Raw genomic sequence first — 19,585 nt, 5'->3', positions numbered from 1 at the left:
TTATAACTTAAAAATAAACAAATTAATTTTTTAAAGATATTAAAAAATTCTAAATCCTAAATCCTTAAAAAATTAATCAAAACTTTAAAGAATCATAAAAAATTTATTATTTGAAAAAATAGAAGTTCATCTAAAGAAAGATTAAAAATTATTGCAAATAGTATCGAAAGTAGAGGAGTTACTTAACAATGTCAACTTTTTTATAAGTTAATAGTTTATGTTTATAGTAACTAAATTAGTAGTATCTATATAATATTAATTTTTTAAGAGGATATAATATATTTGATATTATTTTAATATCAATTTTTATTATATTTCATCGCCAAATTTTATTATATTTGATATTAATTTTTTATATAATGTTTATGTCAACTTTTATTATTTTTCATCCCTGACCTTTTCTCACATACAGAATTGTCTCTAAAGTTCAAGGTAGTTTTAAAATTGTCATTTTTCAAAAGATTAATACTTTAGGTGACAAAAATGCCCCTCTCTTTTTTCTCACCAAAACCCCCCACCACCCCACCCCCCATTCCATCACCATCTGCATCGCCCCATCGACTATCATCTCATCACCATCTGTTCATGTATCAGACAAAAAAATCTAACCTACATAAACAGCTATACATAGATCAACACCAAAACAACAATTCATCACCTAAACCATTGTCCCTAACAAGAAACAAGAAAATCATCATCGTCAAAATTCAAAACCATCAACACAGTTTAGAACTAAAATTCTTCTTCTTCCATTAGCAAAACTCATATCCAATTACAATAACCAATAACCCCCAAATTCATCTTCAATTGCAAGAGACCGAAAATTCGTAACCCTAATTACCAAGAACAATGAACGAAACTTAGATGAATTGCTTGTGACCGCCCTTCCATTGAGCTAAAGGTTTTGATCCCTCTAAAAATATTTATTGTAAATTTCACACACAAGTCAGAAGGAAGAAAACAACCATGCAATTTTTTCCAATTTTCGTTCATAGCTGACGTTCTTGAAAGGTTACACTACTATCTTGTGGTTTGTTTTGAATGTACTGTCTAAAGAAGAGATATTGCCGAAGGACGCGAGGAACACAACAACCACCACCACCACCCCGACAACGACAATGAACCTGAGTTCAACGGGCCAGACATGTCGTTGCGACTTGCGAGAAGACGGCGACTCGCAGCAAGGCTACAGCGCAATCCGTCGCGAGTGCAACGTGCTGCGAGGCGCGACTGAAGGCAACGACGACGGAGATAATGATATTTGAGTGAAGGTATAATTGTCCAAAACACGATTATAAAACTACGTTCAACGTTAGGTATGATTTTGTATGCAACAAAAAATTGGCAATCAAAAACATTTTTCACCTAAAGCATAGGGTTCACAATTGTAATTAACCCTTCCTCTAACTACTATCATATTTTTGTTAGACTAATATAAGATAGCAGTAACAATGCTTGGCTATTTAATTGTACTCATAAAATTCAATTTAAATATAAATTTTTATAACTTTAAAATTTTTAATTAATTATTTTCTTTCTTATCATTCATGTATATTTTTAATTTTTCTATTTTATATATATTAAATTTTATTTCATTGTATTCTATTTTTTTTATTTTCATTGTGTATTTTTTGTTATTAAGAAACAAAAATCACCTCAATACTCTGATCAAATCAAACAAAGACACTGTAATGTATCAGTTTCATTCTATAGGCAATTTTTTTTAACCGTTTCTCTTTTGTATTTTTTTAACTCTATACAAGGAGAAAAGAATAACAATAAAATGTTATAGAAAACCCATTTTTTAGGAGAAGAAATCCAATCCAATCAATCCTTGCGTTTGGACAGAGGTTATGTGAGGCGCCCTTACACCAGTTGCAAGCCAGCCATAAAGAGCCCCTCTAAAACCAACCTGTCCCGTTATTTTTCCACAGCTTAATTCCTTAACCACGTGTTTCTCAGGCATTTACGCAGAAAGAATAAAGGAATCTCTGTATACATATTGATTTGTATATTATAATTCTCCTATTATAATTAATGTCATTAATAAGTAAAGTTGATAAAAATATGATAAATAAAGTGATAGTAAAATAAGATAAAAAATAAAATTATTGTTAAGTTATATAAATGAAGTAAATTATAAAAAATTTTGCTAGAAGTGATTTTGGCTATTGGGGCCCGGCCTGTGGGCCCCTCTTTTTTAAACTCTTTATTTATTTTGGTAGTGTTTGAACAATTTTTTGGCCTTTTAGGGCCGTAAACAAAACACTTTATGATACCCCTTTTTATAAGGGTTATTGTAAGTTAAAAAATAAGTACCCTTTTTTGGATAAGGGTTCTGAATTTTCTTAAGGCAGCCTTGCTATTCTTTCGTAGTTTTTCCTTATCTCTTTTTGTTATTCCTAGTACTCAATTTTGTTTTATTGAGTTTTTCGTGACTTAGGCTACTTTTGCGATTCATTTTAGCTTTACTCGGCTTCGTTTTCCGACCTATGAGTCGGATTGCTTCCGAGTTTATCATGATCGACTTCTATAGCCTCTTTACGCCGACTTGTACCTCGTCGTTTTATCCTGACGACCATCTAGGTCGGTTCATGGGATTTTCACGTTTTGTCGAGCTTAAATCGGCGCGTTTCGTAGAAAAAAAATAAAAAGGGAATTTAAAAGAGATATTTAAAATGAAAAAGATCTTTATTAATTGAGGAGGTACCTTATTGCTACTAAGGGCTTTTGATAATTTATTTCCCTTAGCCCCTACTATGATGCCTCGTTAAAAACCCTTCTCCAGAAAAAACCCTTTGATTTGCGTCTGCTCTGCTGTTTAGATCCCGAGTTATGTGCTTCACCTCGGTTTCTGCAAAGCGCCCCAAGAGTTCCGAGGCTTTCTCCAAGTACCTTTTCAAAGTTGGGTCTTTTGCCTGGTACTCCCCACTTATTTGAGAGGTCACCACTTGGGAGTCACTGTATACCATCACTTTCGTAGCACCGACTTCTTCAGCCAGCTTTAATCCTGCGATCAAGGCTTCGTATTCTGCCTGATTATTTGAAGCTGGGAATTCGAACTTGAGGGAAACTTCTATCAGGGTTCCCCTTTCATCTACCAATATTATGCCTGCGCCGCTTCCTGTTTTATTGGAGGATCCATCCACATAGAGTTCCCAAGTAGTCGGTTTGTCCTCTTGATCCCCTGCATATTCGGCGACGAAGTCGGCGAGGCACTGGGCTTTAATCGCCGTCCGAGTTTCATACTTTAAGTCGAACTCGGAGAGCTCTATTGCCCATTGTACCATTCTTCCTGCAATATCCGTTTTTTGGAGGATTTGCTGCATGGGTTGATTCATGCGGACTCTTATTGTGTGAGCCTGAAAGTAAGGCCGTAGCCTTCGAGAGGCTATTACTAAGGAGTAGGCGAACTTTTCTAATTTGTGGTACCTTAGCTCAGGGCCCTGTAGAACTTTACTGATGAAGTAGATTGGGTGTTGCCTGGCCTCCTCTTCTCTTATCAAGGCTGCTGAGACAGCCCTGTCTGCCACGGAGAGGTATAGGATGAGGTCTTTTCCGGCTATAGGTCGGGTCAAGATAGGAGGCTGGGTCAAAAACTTTTTGAACTCCTGGAACGCCTCCTCGCATTCGGGAGTCCACTCAAACTGATAATCGCTGCTTTTGACAAGGTTGTCGGAAAAGCTTTGTATCGCGTAGCGTCAGAAGCGTCAGCCAGATACATCCGACTTTTAAAGTTGCTCAGATGATGCTTTGGATCAGTGATTCCGTCGTAGAGGTCCATATCGGGACTTCTAAAGTTTCTCGGAACTTTTGCCCTCATTATGTCCTCGCTAAACGGATCTTTCTCTCCTAAGGGAGAATGTTCTTTATCGTCGTGGGAATCCCGACTTTTGAGGAAGGATTCTAATTTTAAGAGTTTTCTTTCTAACTCTTTTCGTCGCTCCATCTCCTCTTTTAGGTTCTTTTCAGCTTCCTTTTGTCGTTTCCGCTCCTGTTCTAGCTGCTCGAGGCGGCTATGGATTAATCCCATAAGCTCACTGCAGGTTTAGAATGTATTGGACTTAGTGATACCTGAGGGAAGTCAGGGTATTTATAGTGGTGAACCAATAACCACCGCTGAAGTAGTGCCACCTTTTTAGGCGGATAACCGTTCCCATATCTTAGGGAGGTTAAGATATGGCTCCTTGAAGTGGTTAGAGAGTTTCTAGGGGCAGTTACTCATTCGAATGAGTGTTATCTGCCAGCTAACCCTCGTATCCGACTTCTTTGGAGCAGGTCGTGTTTAGTACCGACTTCTGGGATGAGGGCTGGTACTGGAGGAGGGCCAACCCTTTGGGTTGGGCTTCTTTGCTTAGATCTTGGGCCCTATTTATTGGGCCAGGGTATGAACACTAATTATAACTAAAAATTTTTAATTACCAAACTTTTTCATTCAGAAATTACTCATAAATACAAATAAGAAGCTAACTCTTTTCAGCAGCTCAAATTTCCATTCATGAATTATTTTTACTCCTCGAATAGTAATAAATAATAGACCTTTGACACTGTATCACTTTTTTTTTAAGATTTAGATTCTCTAAAGTTTGAATTTTACTTTAAAAAGTAAAGTGTGAACTTTTACTATTTATTTCATAAGTGGGACTAAGAAAAAATATAAGAGAAAAATTATTTAAGGATGAAAAATCATACTTTACCTTCTAAAGTGAAAATTCAAAATTTAGAGGATCCAAATTCTTTTCTTTAACATGATGTTCATTTAATTGGAATGCACTATTATTAATTTATTATTACTAAAATTCTAAGGTTATTACTTATCACATTAACATGTAGTAGTTTGGACCCTAAGAGTGTTTGACTTATTCTTCGCGTGCTGGTTACATATTAGATCTTAGATCTTTTCTTTTCTTTTTTTTTTTCTTTAATTTCCCAGATACAAAAAACATTCCCTGTTTCCTATGTTTTTGTCGGTAACAAAACTGATCCATTCTAGTATTCCCTTCTCAACTACGAAGCCATAGCACAAGATCCAAAGTTCTAACTTTCGGTGGTTAATCTCAATGGGTTTGCTTCAATTTCTTCTTCTGACATCTCAAGAGGTGAGGAAGTTAACTCGTTAATAGCTGCATTTGGATGACACGTGGCAATCTTCAAAACTATGCTTTTTCCACAAACCTGAACTTGATCATGGAATTTTTTAGCCCATTGATTTTAATTGAAGTCCAAAGATTTGAACTTTGAGCAGCATTTGATGATGGGTGTTCAATGAAGTTTCAGTTCATAGCTTCCCAGTTAAGTCTTGGTACCTTTTTTACATTTTTGCAAATTATAAGATGAATCTGGGATTCAAATTCCTGTGTCATGCTGAAACCAAGAGGTTAATTTCATTGTTAGGAGTGATAGTAGTTATAGTTTTAGTGGTTCAGTTTTCTGAACTTCCATATAGTGAATTTGTTACTTCCCTTGCTGGCAAGATTACTAGTTTCTCAATGGATGCATCTATGGTTGATTCTAAACTGGAGGGTAATATTGATAATACACACCCAAATGGTTCAACTCCTGCATCCCAATTAGATCAAGATAGAAGTTCACTAGTTCACAATAATGGCAATGGTTCATCCATCAATAGTGCACCTTCTAACCATGCACCAGCACCACAGAGTATGGTGGCATTGTCAAATCAAACATCGCTAAATTCAGAAACAGATTCAACAAGTCCAATGATGTCTGTCATGTCCAATTCAAGTTTGGCGAAAAAAGACACGACAAAGGGTGAGAGTTCTGGTTCTTTGCTGGGTAATAATTCAAAGGTTGGTAATGGCAAGTATGTGACTAAAAAGAATCCCAAAGGGAAGCCCTCTAAAGTAGTTTCGATATCCGACATGAACTTATTGTTGCAGCAAAGTCATGATTCATCCCAATTAGTGGTATGTAACTGAATGATGGGTTGAAAAATCAGTATTGTAGATTGAACTTCACCAGTAGATTTCTTATTCGTCTCGATTTTGAATGTTTTTAGAAACCAACAAGGTCTTCAGCTGTTGATCAGGAAATATTTCATGCAAGATTTGAGATCGAAAATGCACCTATCATCACGAATGATTCGAGACTTTACCTACCTCTCTACAGGAATGTCTCCATGTTCAAAAGGTATGATGAATAATTGTCAATGTGATTAAATGGCCTAATTCTGGTTGAACTATTAATATCTTATTACATCTTAGATTGATTTAAGTTGATAATAGATTCATTTTGTTATTATGTTAGTTTTTATCTTTGGCTTATGAATCCGCTCACCTCATTATATGCAAATGATCTTAGTAAAGTCAGTAACATCGAATTATTTTATTGTCCGGATCACCATTCTAGTACCATCATATATCTTTTTCTGTCTTGGTTTAACTGATATCATTCAAATAATCATGACTGTGTAGGAGTTATGAACTAATGGAGAAGATGCTCAAAGTTTACATCTACAAAGATGGAGACAGACCGATCTTTCATGAGCCCTTACTGGATGGAATATATGCATCTGAAGGATGGTTCATGAAACTAATGGAGGAAAACAAACACTTTGTCACTCAAGATCCCGAATCGGCTCACCTGTTCTACATACCTTTCAGTTCAAGATTGTTGCAGTTGACTATCTATGTTCGAAACTCACACAATCGTTCGAACTTAATCCAATACATGGCAAAGTATGTGGACATGATTGCAGGAAAGTATCCATTTTGGAGTAGAACTGATGGAGCAGATCACTTTGTCGTTGCTTGCCATGATTGGGTATGCCTCTTTCCACACATCTACAATATTTCCAAATTTTGTTCTTGTATTCAAGATAATCAATGTAGTGTCTGCTTGTGTTCTCTCTTACATTGCAATTTGCATCATTGTCTTGCTCATGTTCATGCAAATTCTCATTAAATATGATAACCACAGCAACTATAGGGGTCATCCGTGGAATAAGGGATGGTTGCTAATCGCTCCGATCTTAGAGCAGGATTGAAAAGAAAGCACAGAGGAAGACCTTAAATAAACATATTGTAATTTGCATCATTGATAACTTTTGATAAGTAGCATTAGTAAATTTCTCCCCAAATTCTATCTTGTTAGTTATGGATTGTAGTATTTCATGCATGATGCCATGTCTACTAGCCCATGTATGATTGAATCATGAATTTCTGTTGAAGCAGTTTGACCAGTAAATTGAGTGGGAAGGGTAGTTTTAACAAGCACCATTTCTCATCACCAGGCTCCTGCAGAGACAAGAGGGCGAATTCTAAATTGCATCAGAGCCCTCTGCAACGCGGACATCGAAGTAGGATTCAAAATAGGCAAGGATGTTTCTCTTCCAGAAACATACATAAGATCACCCAACAACCCTGCCAAAAACATAGGGGGAAACCCCCCTTCCGAGAGGCCTATCCTTGCATTCTTCGCCGGCGGATTACACGGCTATGTTCGGCCAACTCTGCTTAATCACTGGGAGAACAAAGAACCTGACATGAAAATATCAGGTCCATTGCCACATGTGAAGGGCAATGCAAACTACATTGAGCTAATGAAGAGTAGCAAGTTCTGCATTTGTGCTAGAGGGCATGAAGTTAACAGCCCCCGTGTCGTGGAGGCGATCTTCCATGAATGTGTTCCGGTGATCATATCTGATAACTTCATACCACCTCTCTTTGAGGTCTTGAACTGGGAATCTTTCGCCGTGTTCGTCGCGGAGAAAGATATTCCGAATTTGAGGAGCATTCTGCTTTCAATATCTGAAGAGAAGTACTTGGAGATGCATAAGAGGGTGAAGAAGGTGCAAAAACATTTTGTGTGGCATTATAAGCCTGTAAAATATGATTTGTTTCATATGTTGCTTCATTCCATTTGGTACAATAGACTTTTCCGAATAAGCCACTCTTAAATTATAGCAAGTATATTTTTTTGTAGAGAGCTCATACTTTGTTGAAATTTGATCACTTGTTTATCTTCTTTTATTTGGAATTTGATCAAAGTGTGAAAGTGCTGATTCTGTTATAGCAGAAAAAGGAAAGACAGGTGTGGTGTATCGATGATGATATTTGTTTCACAATNAATCAAATATTTTCAACAACACCAAATATATATCTCTCGATGTAGTTGATTTTTTATATTTATGTATCAGTATTGTTTTTCATTATTATTGAAAATTTAAATATTTTTAAATATTATTATCCTTTAGAAAGTAATATCTTAAGTCAACTGTCATGGCCTTGGACACACTCCAACGCTACCCTGACACTCGAACTTACTCAACCTCTTGAATTAATACAAAGTCAGCCTAACCTTTAGTATTTAGCAAGAAAGTTAAGAACACAAAAGAACACAAGAGAAAGGAAGCTTTGGTGAAAAGAACACTTTATTATTCAAGTGTTTGTTACAAATGACTTTTACACTCAAACTCTAACTCTCTTCTCCTATTTATAGCCATCTACCTCCTTAATGGATGGTTAGACTTAAATCTAATTAACGGTCCAGATTAATAATCCAGAACCTTCATTACAAATATCTATCCTACCACAACTTTCTAAATACTTCTAGATTATTCCATACTACTCTTCATACTTCTATATACATCCACACTCTTTTAGATTACTCTATGGCTTTCTAGAGTCTTCTAGAATCTTCTAGGGTATTTCGGGACCTTCTAGGATATTCTAGAACGTTCCGGAATCATCTAGAGCATTTTTAAACACTCCAGAAAATTATACAAACACCGTTAAATCTAACATTCTAAAATTTACTGTGACATTCTCCCCCACCTAATGTGCAGACGTCTTCGTCGTGTTCTGTTCATGATAGCACTCTAGGTATTCTTGGAATTACCACAGATCTTCACGAGCTTCCCAGCTAGTTTCGATTATCGGGAGTCCTTTCCACTTGATCAAGTATTGGATACTTGGTGGTACTCCTCTTCGTCGCACGACGTGATTAGCTAAGATCTCTTCGATTTCTTTATCAAAGGACCTAATCACCACAGGCAGAGCACGACTTGAGTCACCTCTACTCGGATCATCTTGGTCTTCATGATATCGTTTAAGCATACTCACATGGAAGACTTGGTGGATCTTCATAGAGGGAGGGAGTTGTACTTTATAAGCAATCTTCCCAACACGTCCAATGATCTCAAATGGCCCTTCGTATTTGCGGATTAAACCCTTATGAACCTTGCGAAAGGCTTTGAATTGTTGTGGAAGAAGTTTAATCATTACCTTATCTCCCACTTGATAGCTTGCATGTCTCCTCTTCTTATCTGCCCATTTCTTCATCCTCTTTGCAGCTTTGTCGAGGTAAGAACGAGAGATATCTGCTTGTTCTTCCCATGATTTAATCATATGATAAGTTTCAGAGCTCTTCCCTGAGTAAGAGGAAGAAAGAGAGTGTGGTGTAAGTGGCTGTTATCCGGTCACAATCTCGAATGGACTCTTTCTTGTGGACTCGCTCTTTTGCAGATTATATGAAAACTGAACAATGTCTAGGAGTTTTATCCAATCCTTCTGATTAGCGCTTACAAAATGTCCCAAGTAACGCTCGAGTAAGGCATTCACTCTCTCAGTCTGTCCGTCGGTTTGAGGATGGAAGCTTGTTGAGAAATGAAGCTCCGACCCAAGGAATTTGAACAGCTTTGTCCATAGTCGTCCTGTGAAGCATGGATCTCGATCACTAAAGGTAGCATACTTCGAAAATCGATCCACTACCACAACAATAGATCCAAACCCCTCAGACTTTGGTAAGGCAGAGATGAAATCTAAAGACACACTTTTTCACAATCGCTCTGGCGGCGGCAGAGGTTCTAACAATCCATTTGATGTCGTGTTTTCAATCTTATCTTGTTGGCACACAAAACAAGTCTTTACATAACTCTCTACTTCATCCCTCATTTGAGACCAATAATAGGAAGATTCAATAAGTGCCAAGGTCATTCGTTGGCCTTGATGACCAGCCCATTTGGTGTCGTGGCATTCCTTCACTAGCTTTCTCCTTATATTTTTTCACTTAGGAACGTATAGTCTTCTCCCTTTGGTGTAGAGAAGGTCGTCTTCTAGTCAAAATCGTTTAGTCTTACCTTCTCTAGCCAATTCCACCAATTTCTTGGCTAAGGGATCATGATGCAACCTTTCCTTGATGGTATGCAAAATATCTCCTTCGACATGGAAATAACTGTCATCCTGTATGGTGCTGAGACAAGTGGTTTCGCTCCTACCTCCAATTCAATCTTGTGGTCCACCTTCATCCTAGGTGGTAGTTGTTTCGACAACTCGAGAGGCATCACATCCTTATTTCCTTCAAGGACTTTCTTGATTTTAGGAAAAATAGCTTCTCCTTCGAATGTTGACTCCACTTGTAGTAGAGCAAAAGACATCATTTCCTCCTTCTTAAACCCTTTCTTGAGTTGCATAGCAAAAAGCATCGATTGTCCTCTACCTTTAGAGACTGTAGGGACCATGCATGGAGACCCTTTTTCCATGACGCATACTATGTCATAGTATAGCATAGGTATTATATTTGTCTTCTTTTGTAAATCGAGTCCGATGACTATTTTGAAATCATTCATGGGTGCTACTGAGAAATCCACAAGGCCCTTTCAAGAATTAAGAGTCATCTCAACCTCTTTTGCCACTCCCTTAAGGGGGTTCACCCTTGGTATCCACGGGTTTGAACGAGCCATTCTTTTCGATGATCTTCAACCCAAATCTCTTTGCTTTATTAGGCATGATGAAGTTGTTGTAGCACCAGTGTCGATTATAGCCATGGCGAATTTTTTATTGATAAAGGCTTTGACATACATTAAGCCTTTCATTTCTGCAATGCTTGCCTCTTTGTCCTTCACGGCATTCATGAGTTGGATAGATCCAACACACTTAGTTACTTGAGATTGAGCCTCTCATTCTTCGGCGATAGATGTCAGAGTCCCTAACTTAGGACAGTCCTTTATTTGGTGTGGTCCCTTGCACATAAAGCATCCTCCTTTGGGCACGAAAACTTTCTTTTTTTCCTCGTACTCTTTCTTTGAAGAGTATTTTCCTTCCTACTTGGTTGAGAAACTCTTCCCCTTGTCTCCCCCACCTTTAGTAGAACTAGGTTTGGAGGAAGACTTAGATTTAGAGTCTCCTCTATGATACTCAATGAGTGATTCGGCTACCACGATGACCTCATCGATATCCTTAACATCCTTCTTTGTAGTTCTTGCTTTGTCCAAGGTTGGAGTTGGGGATTTGAAGCGTAAGAGTAGTGAATTCCGTCCTTATGTAGTCGTTAATCGTACTCTTGCACTTTAACTCCCTCAACTTCTTCCTTGCTTCATAGACCATATTATCATGAAAGAATTATCTTTTTAACTCTCTTTTGAAATCTTTCCATGTGGCTATCTTGCAAGTACCATTTTTCATATCTACGCACTTTCTCTTCCACCACAAAGTAGCATTCTCAAAAAGGTAGAGAGCTAAAGTGCATACCTTTGTTGCTTCTTCGACCAACTCTTGGCCTTCAAAGTACATCTCTATTTACTATAGGAAGTTCTCCACCTCTCGAGCGTCCCTCACACCCTTGAACTCCTTTGGCTTTGGGAGATCAATCTTTGTCGTCTCCCTTATAATGGTTAGTCGATATTTTGCCTCATCGAACCAAACTCGAACTTCCTCAAATAACTTCAAGGAATTCTCAAGCTTCTCTTTGATTTGGAGCATACTTTCTTTGAAAGCATCTAGTTCTCCTAATACGTGAGTCTCGAGGGTCTCCTTGTCATGTTCTATCCTTTGGAAGCGCTCATCCATAAAGGATAGAACATTCTCCAACATAAAACTCTCTTCTAAAAAGCTTACCTCTAGGCTCACTTGAAAAACGGGCCTTTTTGCCTCCCCATTGAGAAGGAATAGCATCCCTTCCCTTTTGAGACTCAACATACTCCATGGTTATACCAGAAGTCATACCCACAAACTATTTGTGCTCCCTCTCGAACCTTGCTCTGATGGCAAATTTGTCACGGCTTTGGACACACTCTAACACTACCGTATCGGCACTCGAACTTACTCAACCTCTTGAATTAAGACCAAGTCAGCGTAACCCTTAGTATTTAGCAAGAAAGCTAAGAACACAAGAGAAATGAAGTTTTGGTGGAAAGAACACTTTATTACTCAAGCGTTTGTTACAAATGATTCTCACACTCAAACTCTAACTCTCTCGTCCTATTTATAGCCATCCACCTCCTTAATGGATGGTTAGGATTACATCTAATCAACTGTCTAAATTAATCATCCAGAACCTTCATTACAAATATCTATCTTATTACAACTTTCTAAATATTTTTAGATTATTCCATACTACTCTTCATACTTTTATATACATCCACACTCTTCTAGATTATTCTATGACCTTTCAAAGTCTTCTAGAACCTTCTAGGGTATTCTGGGATCTTCTAGGACATTTTAGAACGTTTTGAAACTGTCTAAAATATTTTTAAACACTTCAGAAAATTATACAAACACCGTTAAATTTAACCTTCTAAAATTTACTGTGACACAATGCTTCCTTTTTTTTTATGTTTCCTTTTGGTACCCAACAGGGGTGCTCATGACTCAGTCCTGTTCCTTTTTAAATTTTACTTTAAAATTATTTTGGTCCGACTTAGCTGTGATTTAGTTAGACTCGAGATTTAATAAATAGCTCGACTAATTTATTAAATCGGGTTTGGGTCATCCAGACTCAGTCCGTTGAACCTGCATAAAAAAATATACATTTTGTTCTCATGAAACTTTAAATATGTATTATGATGTGTAATTGACTTAATTATTATTATGTCAATGTTGCAATATTATGAAATAATTGTTTTAAAAAATTTAGAAGTTCAAAAGATGTGAGATCCAAATTTTGGTAATGTTGTGATACACCATAAAAAAGTATATGTCTTTTAACTTAATTCCAATCTTTCTGTTTCGTTTTTAATCAAACTTATTGAATTAGAAATAGATCAAAAATTATAAAATTAAAATTTATAGACAAATTTAAGTTTAAATATAGATATCAACTTTTTAATAACAATTTTTTTCTTCTTATAAATAAATGTTATTATAATTTTTTGACATAAAATTTATCAAGATTCGAATTTTATCGGATCTATAACCAATTTTAATGTGATTCGAAAATAATGTGATATTACTAAATTTAGAATTGGATAAAAATCTCAAAAATAAATTCGATTATTATTTAAGTTCAAGTCTCAGTCAAATCACATCTGATTTTACTCGGCCCCATATGTATTCTTAGTACACAGTATACGTTCAAAATGGTGGCTAAATTTTGTTCAGAGGAAGAGAATTGGTGTGTAACATTATATTATTGAAATGGTTGGTATATTTTCGGCGATATGGAGTTAATTTTTTTTAAATTGTTATTATACAAATCAGACCGTCAAGTCTATTGAAAAGAAAGAAAGAGAATGAAAATTGAGAGTTTGATTTGAATAACTTAGTCAAATAAAATAAAAGATTAATTTACTGTATTTTAATATTTTAAATAATAATTTATTTATTAAAATTTTCTTTAAAAAAATTGTAGACCAACTTTATATTTATATATAGACACCTTTCCATTTTTGGAAACAGGAGAATATTTAGGGGAATACTCATTAGTGAATAGTCATTACTCTTACGAGTAAAAAATTAAAATAAAAGCAGCGTAAGCATGTGAACTGTAAGAAACACGTGTTCCGACCACCCTAACCGTGAAATTCAGTGAAACAACAGAGTTTGATGACCGAAAGAACCAACGATACCAACAACCTTCCAAATCCCAAGAAAATGAAATTCATGTCCCCACCTTAAAATCATCGCTCTTCTCTCCTTCCTCAACTACTTCCCAAACCAAATTCATTACCTTTTACTCCTTTACTCTCCAAAGTTACCGTCTTTTCCTCTTTCGGTATCTCTCTCCACAAACACGAAGGATAAGAATAATGAGAAGCGGAAACAATTGGAGAGAAATCCAAAATTGATGCTGTGTTTGATGTTTCTGCTGAATGAGACACTTGAAATTGTAATTTGGCTTCGTTCATTCAAAGTCAATCAAATCGGATCTAATCAATAATAGGGTTTATAGTTGATAGTTGGGGAATAAGGGTGTGTGTATGTGTGTGTGTGTTTTTATGGCTACAGAGAACAAAAGTGCTACGGTGAAGCTCAAGGGAATTTCACAAGATGGACCTTCCAGGCCAAAGGCTACTGATTCTTTAGCTCTCAAGAAGAAGATCGATGGCTCTATCAGAAGCCCACCTGATTCCAAGATGAAATCTGTAACCACTGTCACAAAATCTGAGGTAATCATTCTTCGGAAAATTTGATTAAAAATTGCAACTTTTTATTGATGTTGAGGCTATTCTTAGCGCAATTTTGGCTTTGGAGGCATATGGGTGGTGTTGTTGGATTCAATTGTTATTTGGGTTGCTTCTATTTGTGGGGGTTCTGGAAATTTCATTTGCTGGATTTTGCCACCTTGTGGAAATCAACAGATTAGATTGATTGAGTCTTGATTTTTCATGTTGCTGATGCTCCTTGAGGGAGGGAGTTAGTTCATAGTTCATGGATTGTTCCTGTTAATTTGTGTTAACGGTTTACATGAGTGTTGAGCTGTAGACTGTGGTTGATTACAATAGATTATTTTGTGATGATGGAAATTATAGAATCATAAAGCATGGCCTTTCTATATATCAAATTCTATGTGTTGATTTCAATTGTGATGGTATTGATTTTATTTTACTTTGAATGACATTTGAAGGTTAAATCAAAATCAACACCATCGTCGTCGTCGTCCAAAACAGTAACGAAAACAAAGACGACAACTACCAGAGTAAAGAAAGTCTATAATCTTCCTGGCCAAAAACATGATCCTCCCGAACAGGTTCTGATCTTAACCCATAGTTGATTCCTGGAATTTAAAAGCCAATTTATAGATGCGGTATTGTGATAATCAATGTTGCCTTGTCCTTGATGTTCTTTTTGTGCCTTGTGTCAACAGAAAGAGCCCTTGAGGATTTTCTATGAGTCATTGTCAAAACAGATTCCAACAAGTGAAATGGCAGAATTTTGGTGAGTTTAATTTCAGTCATGAGCTCCAAGGTTGATTGCGCCTGTGTATTGATTAAATAACAGCTTAGCATCTGTTAGTGTAGAATTCACACTTGTATTTGAAAGGTCACTTTATTACTGCGTATAGCTGCAGGGCACAATCCATTTAGTGCTCCATGACCATAGAATAACTTTTTCAATCTTTGTGTTGAAGTCATCTTCATTTAATTCTGTTGATAATATGATGCTTTGAAGTATTATGAGCCTGTGCTGCTTGGATTCCCCAGACACATCTGTTAGAATATTCTAATTGGTTTATAGGACGATATTATATATTAGCGCATGTTTAGCATAATATAATCTGCTCTATGTTTAGATATTTGCCTAAGCCAATACTCAAACAGTATAACCTTATGTTAGGATGACCACCATAATTGTGCTGTTTTGTAAATGAAACGTGTAACTGCCTTTGCTGTTTTATCGAAAGCTTAAGAGTTTAATTTCTATGCACTAAATTGTTATCAAATAAGAATGTAAGAAACTGCGATGTCATTATGTGTAGTCACATGAATTTAAATTTAAAACATAGCATGGCATATTCTTGCATTGCTATTAGATTGCAGTTTAAGTGCACATCACTTAAACTCAAAATGCATACCTTAAAGTAACTAGCTTTGCTATGGTCCCCGTCTGTACAAGTGAATTCCTCATTCCTCTCCCATTCATGTCTAACATTGGTGACTTGTGTATGATGATGTAGTTGTTTTCATAGATTGAAAGATGTTGGAAGGATCTTTCCTTTGTTAATGGAATCCCTTTTGCTTTGGCCAATAAGTAGTCCATTTTGCTTTAATCTTTTCTCAATTACAAGATTTATTGGCTATATTAATACCCTAGGAAAAATTAATTTAATTGGATTGGTCAACCTTAAGTTACATTTTCATCTTTAACTGCTAAGGTTGGCATTAGTAAACGAAATCCTGTCTGGCATAAACATTCTTCATTTAGTGTACCGCTGTACGAACATATTATAGTCTACAGAGAAGTTATAACAAGTATAGTTCAGAACAAAAAAGGCTCGGTGCCTAAGCATGCTGTGGTAACGCAGGATTCGGAGAAGGGTCGCACCCAAAGGGTGTAATGTAGGCAGCCTAACCTGATAATTTTATCCATGGCTGATTCTACGTCTTGAACCCGTAACCTTGATGTCACATGGCGACAACTCAACCATTGTTGAACATAAATTGCTAATTGCCACAAGAAGCAGCAAGGATTGATGTACAAAGTTTTTTGCACAGGACTTGTGCGAAAATTTGAATGAGTCTTTAAACCTTTTGTGTTGTTTATATTCTGATAGGTGAAAACTTTTTCATCGATTGATTAAAGTGCTGTTTGCATTCATTTCTACTAGCAGCATTCTTATAGGATTTTCAAAAGCTATGAAAAGGAAAGTGCTAAACAACATTACTCTTACAAACATCCGAGAGATCTCGAATGCTACTTCTTATGAAATTTACTTGCTTGCTGAGCTAATCAATGCTATTATGAAACTATCAGTCATAGGCTGTCTATGAATACTGAATACCATACTCCTTTCTCGTGAATGTCAATATCTGCAGTTGATTCCATTAGTTATTCATGGTAACTTTCATTTTTGTGTTTAGATGAGTTCATTGAATGAGTATACATAACAAGTGTTTGCTGTTGTTATAATCTTTCGAAAATGCATATGATGCAACTTCGCGTCGATGCCTTCGATTGAAAAGGAATCCTTGTATTTTAGATATAGCCATGTCATTAATCCCACTTTACAAAAAATAAGATACTGACTCAGTCTTCCGTAATAGGGAAACATTGATCTCAATGCTTCTTTGTATTGATAGGTATAAATGATATATGATCATTTGTTTTTCAAAGTGGTTAAATTACACCAACCCCTCTTGGGATTTTTACAAGAATAGTTAGTGTTATATTGACAAATTAAAATACAAGGGTACTAAGTGTAATATTATCAAAAATCTCAAGGCAATTCAATATATGTTTTGTATAACTCCTGAGTATTGTTTTCTATCAAGTTCTCAAGTGTTCTAGAACTGTGGTTTTCTTCATTTCTGTGTTGGATTAAGACTTGCAAAGAATTCACAAGGCAAGGCATGAATACCTCAATATGCAGGTTAATGGAGCATGGGCTGCTATCACCTGACAGAGCTAAGAAAGCGTTTGACAAGAAGCAGAGGAAGCAAAAGGAGCAACGGACAGGAACTCCCGTTAAGCCGTCAAAGCCACCATCTAGAACCGAAACTTCACAGAAGCCGCGACAGCCACCGTCAAGGAATGGTGACATAAAAGCCAAGAAAAGAATCATCGATGAGAGCGACGACGATGATGATTTCGTTTTAAGCCATAAAAGAAGAAAGGGGTAAGAAGGAAAAGCCTCCTAATGTTTTATTTAACTTGTGAACAAAGCAAAAGAGGAAAAGAATAAAAAAGGAAGAAAAGTTGTAAGGTAGAAATTTTAACAATTGTTAGATTAAAGACATTCTTTATGTTTCAAACTTTACTGAGACAATAATGGACAATGGTAATAGACAATTCGACAATGCAACTTATGTGTCTTGAAGAATCTATTGTCATCTAGAATTTGATATTTTCTGGTGCCTTTACTTTCATTCTCCCATGTCCATGATTGCCTTCTTGAGCTTCCTCATTTGCATTAAGAGAATTTTCCAGTTCCTACATTTTTAACAGAATTATAGTAAGAAAATTGATCTTCAGAAACAGAAAGATATCTTGGAACTTTTGGGTTTGTATTGATTTCAACTCTCCTTTAAATTGAGAAACGCTACTCCACAACTTCATGGAATTACAGAAATATCACGCTTTAAACATTCAAGCCGTTTTCATAAAAACAAAAAACAATAATCAATAGAAGTCCACTATAAAAAATTCTAGCAGAAGTCATATGGGGGAGGAATATTAAGTACAATCATTCATTAAGAAAATGTGCAAATATAAGAAAAAAAAATAATTGGAGTTTAAATATAGTTGTAATATGACAATAATCAAACATCCACAACCACATTAATAAATTTATTTTTATTAAGGGCTAGCAGCTTATTTCCACACTTAATTTACTAACGGAGAATTTAATCCATGTTTATTAAGAGAACTATATCACGTTATGGGACTTTAATTAGGTTAACACAAATTAATCAAACTTTTGGTAATAGAATTTTCATACTGGTTGTTCAATTAAGAACCCCAAATAAAAAACATGAAAGTTACTTAACTTTAATGTTATAATAAGACCTCTAAAATAACTTTTAATGTTAATCATTTATTTATAGTTATGTTAGTAAAATTAAATATTTTTTTTGAAAACTAGTAAAATTAAATCAAGTTGTATGCAAATGCAAGTAACAAAGTTTAGAAAGTCAAAGTCAGAATTCAATTTGAATTCAAGGTCATTACAAGTTTACAATTTATTGCTAAGACTACAAATTTTTTATAATATCAACTTGCACAAATTGAATTCAACATCAAAGACTCCACAACTTACATCAGCATGCGTTATAATCAATTTGGTGTCACTGCCATTACCAAATTACAAAGCTATGAAGATATAAAGATGACGTTATCAAGCAAGTGGTATTATCAAGTAGTTACAATGCAAGATTGGTTGGCTACATACACCGCCTTTGATTCTTAGCAATTAAGAAATATTATCTTGATTGAGTAATCTTGCATTCTTGCCTATAAATAGGCTTTAACTCATCTATTTTAAGGATGTGTTCCATAGAAGTTAAATGAGTATATATGGTTTTAAGATTTAAGCGATGCTTTTTTGTTCTTTTCTTTTATACGTGCTGAGTTTGAGAGATAATAAATATAGTAATGTCATTTATATAAGTGAATAATTTTCGAATCAATTAAGTGTAGATATTATATTTATATTGGTATTAGAGTTGGTTTAATTCAATATTAAGTGTTTGAGAGTTTGTAAAGTATGAAAGAATTTTTACATAATTATTGTTTGTTTCTAGATTTAGTATGATAAAGGCTTTTAATATTGTGTGATCTAATTTTAAATTAGATGAAAAATTTGATTATAGTTATTGGGAGATTTTTATGTATACTTATTTGAAGGTTCAGAACCTGTAGAATTTTATTGAACTAAGATTGTAAGAAAGATAATATGTTGTCCAACAGAAGAGAGATCAATTGGCACTATCACAAATTCATCAAGGTGTAGATTATACGGTGTTTGGCAAAGTAACAAATGCCAAAAATGTAAAAGAAGCTTAGAACAAGTTGAAGCTATCATACAAAGGTGTAGATAAAGCCCAAAAAGCAAATTTAGAGTCCTTGCGAATAGAATATGAAAGGTATGAAATGTCTAACTTAGAAACTATTGAGCAATATTTTATGTGTTATAGATCTTGTCAATAAGATGAGAGTCTATAAAGAAGATATGTCCGATAGTAAATTGGTAG

At 35.5% G+C, this 19,585-nt stretch overlaps 2 protein-coding genes across 2 annotated transcripts; both read left to right on the top strand.

Moving 5' to 3' along the window:
• Positions 4,826-8,086, top strand: LOC107622829 (probable glycosyltransferase At5g03795). Its single transcript, XM_016324872.2, has 4 exons — positions 4,826-5,927; positions 6,020-6,150; positions 6,435-6,783; positions 7,253-8,086. The coding sequence occupies exons 1-4, from the start codon at positions 5,334-5,336 to the stop codon at positions 7,916-7,918; spliced, it is 1,740 nt and encodes a 579-aa protein (XP_016180358.1). The 5' UTR covers positions 4,826-5,333; the 3' UTR covers positions 7,919-8,086.
• Positions 13,739-17,761, top strand: LOC107622830. The gene is made up of 4 exons (XM_016324873.2): positions 13,739-14,344; positions 14,803-14,925; positions 15,043-15,113; positions 17,266-17,761. Exons 1-4 carry the CDS (start codon positions 14,156-14,158, stop codon positions 17,513-17,515), a joined length of 633 nt encoding a protein of 210 aa, XP_016180359.1. The 5' UTR covers positions 13,739-14,155; the 3' UTR covers positions 17,516-17,761.

This window comes from Arachis ipaensis, chromosome B10 (genome assembly GCF_000816755.2).
Source record: "Arachis ipaensis cultivar K30076 chromosome B10, Araip1.1, whole genome shotgun sequence".
Classification (NCBI taxonomy): domain Eukaryota; kingdom Viridiplantae; phylum Streptophyta; class Magnoliopsida; order Fabales; family Fabaceae; genus Arachis; species Arachis ipaensis.
This window is presented reverse-complemented; position numbering and strand designations above follow the sequence as displayed.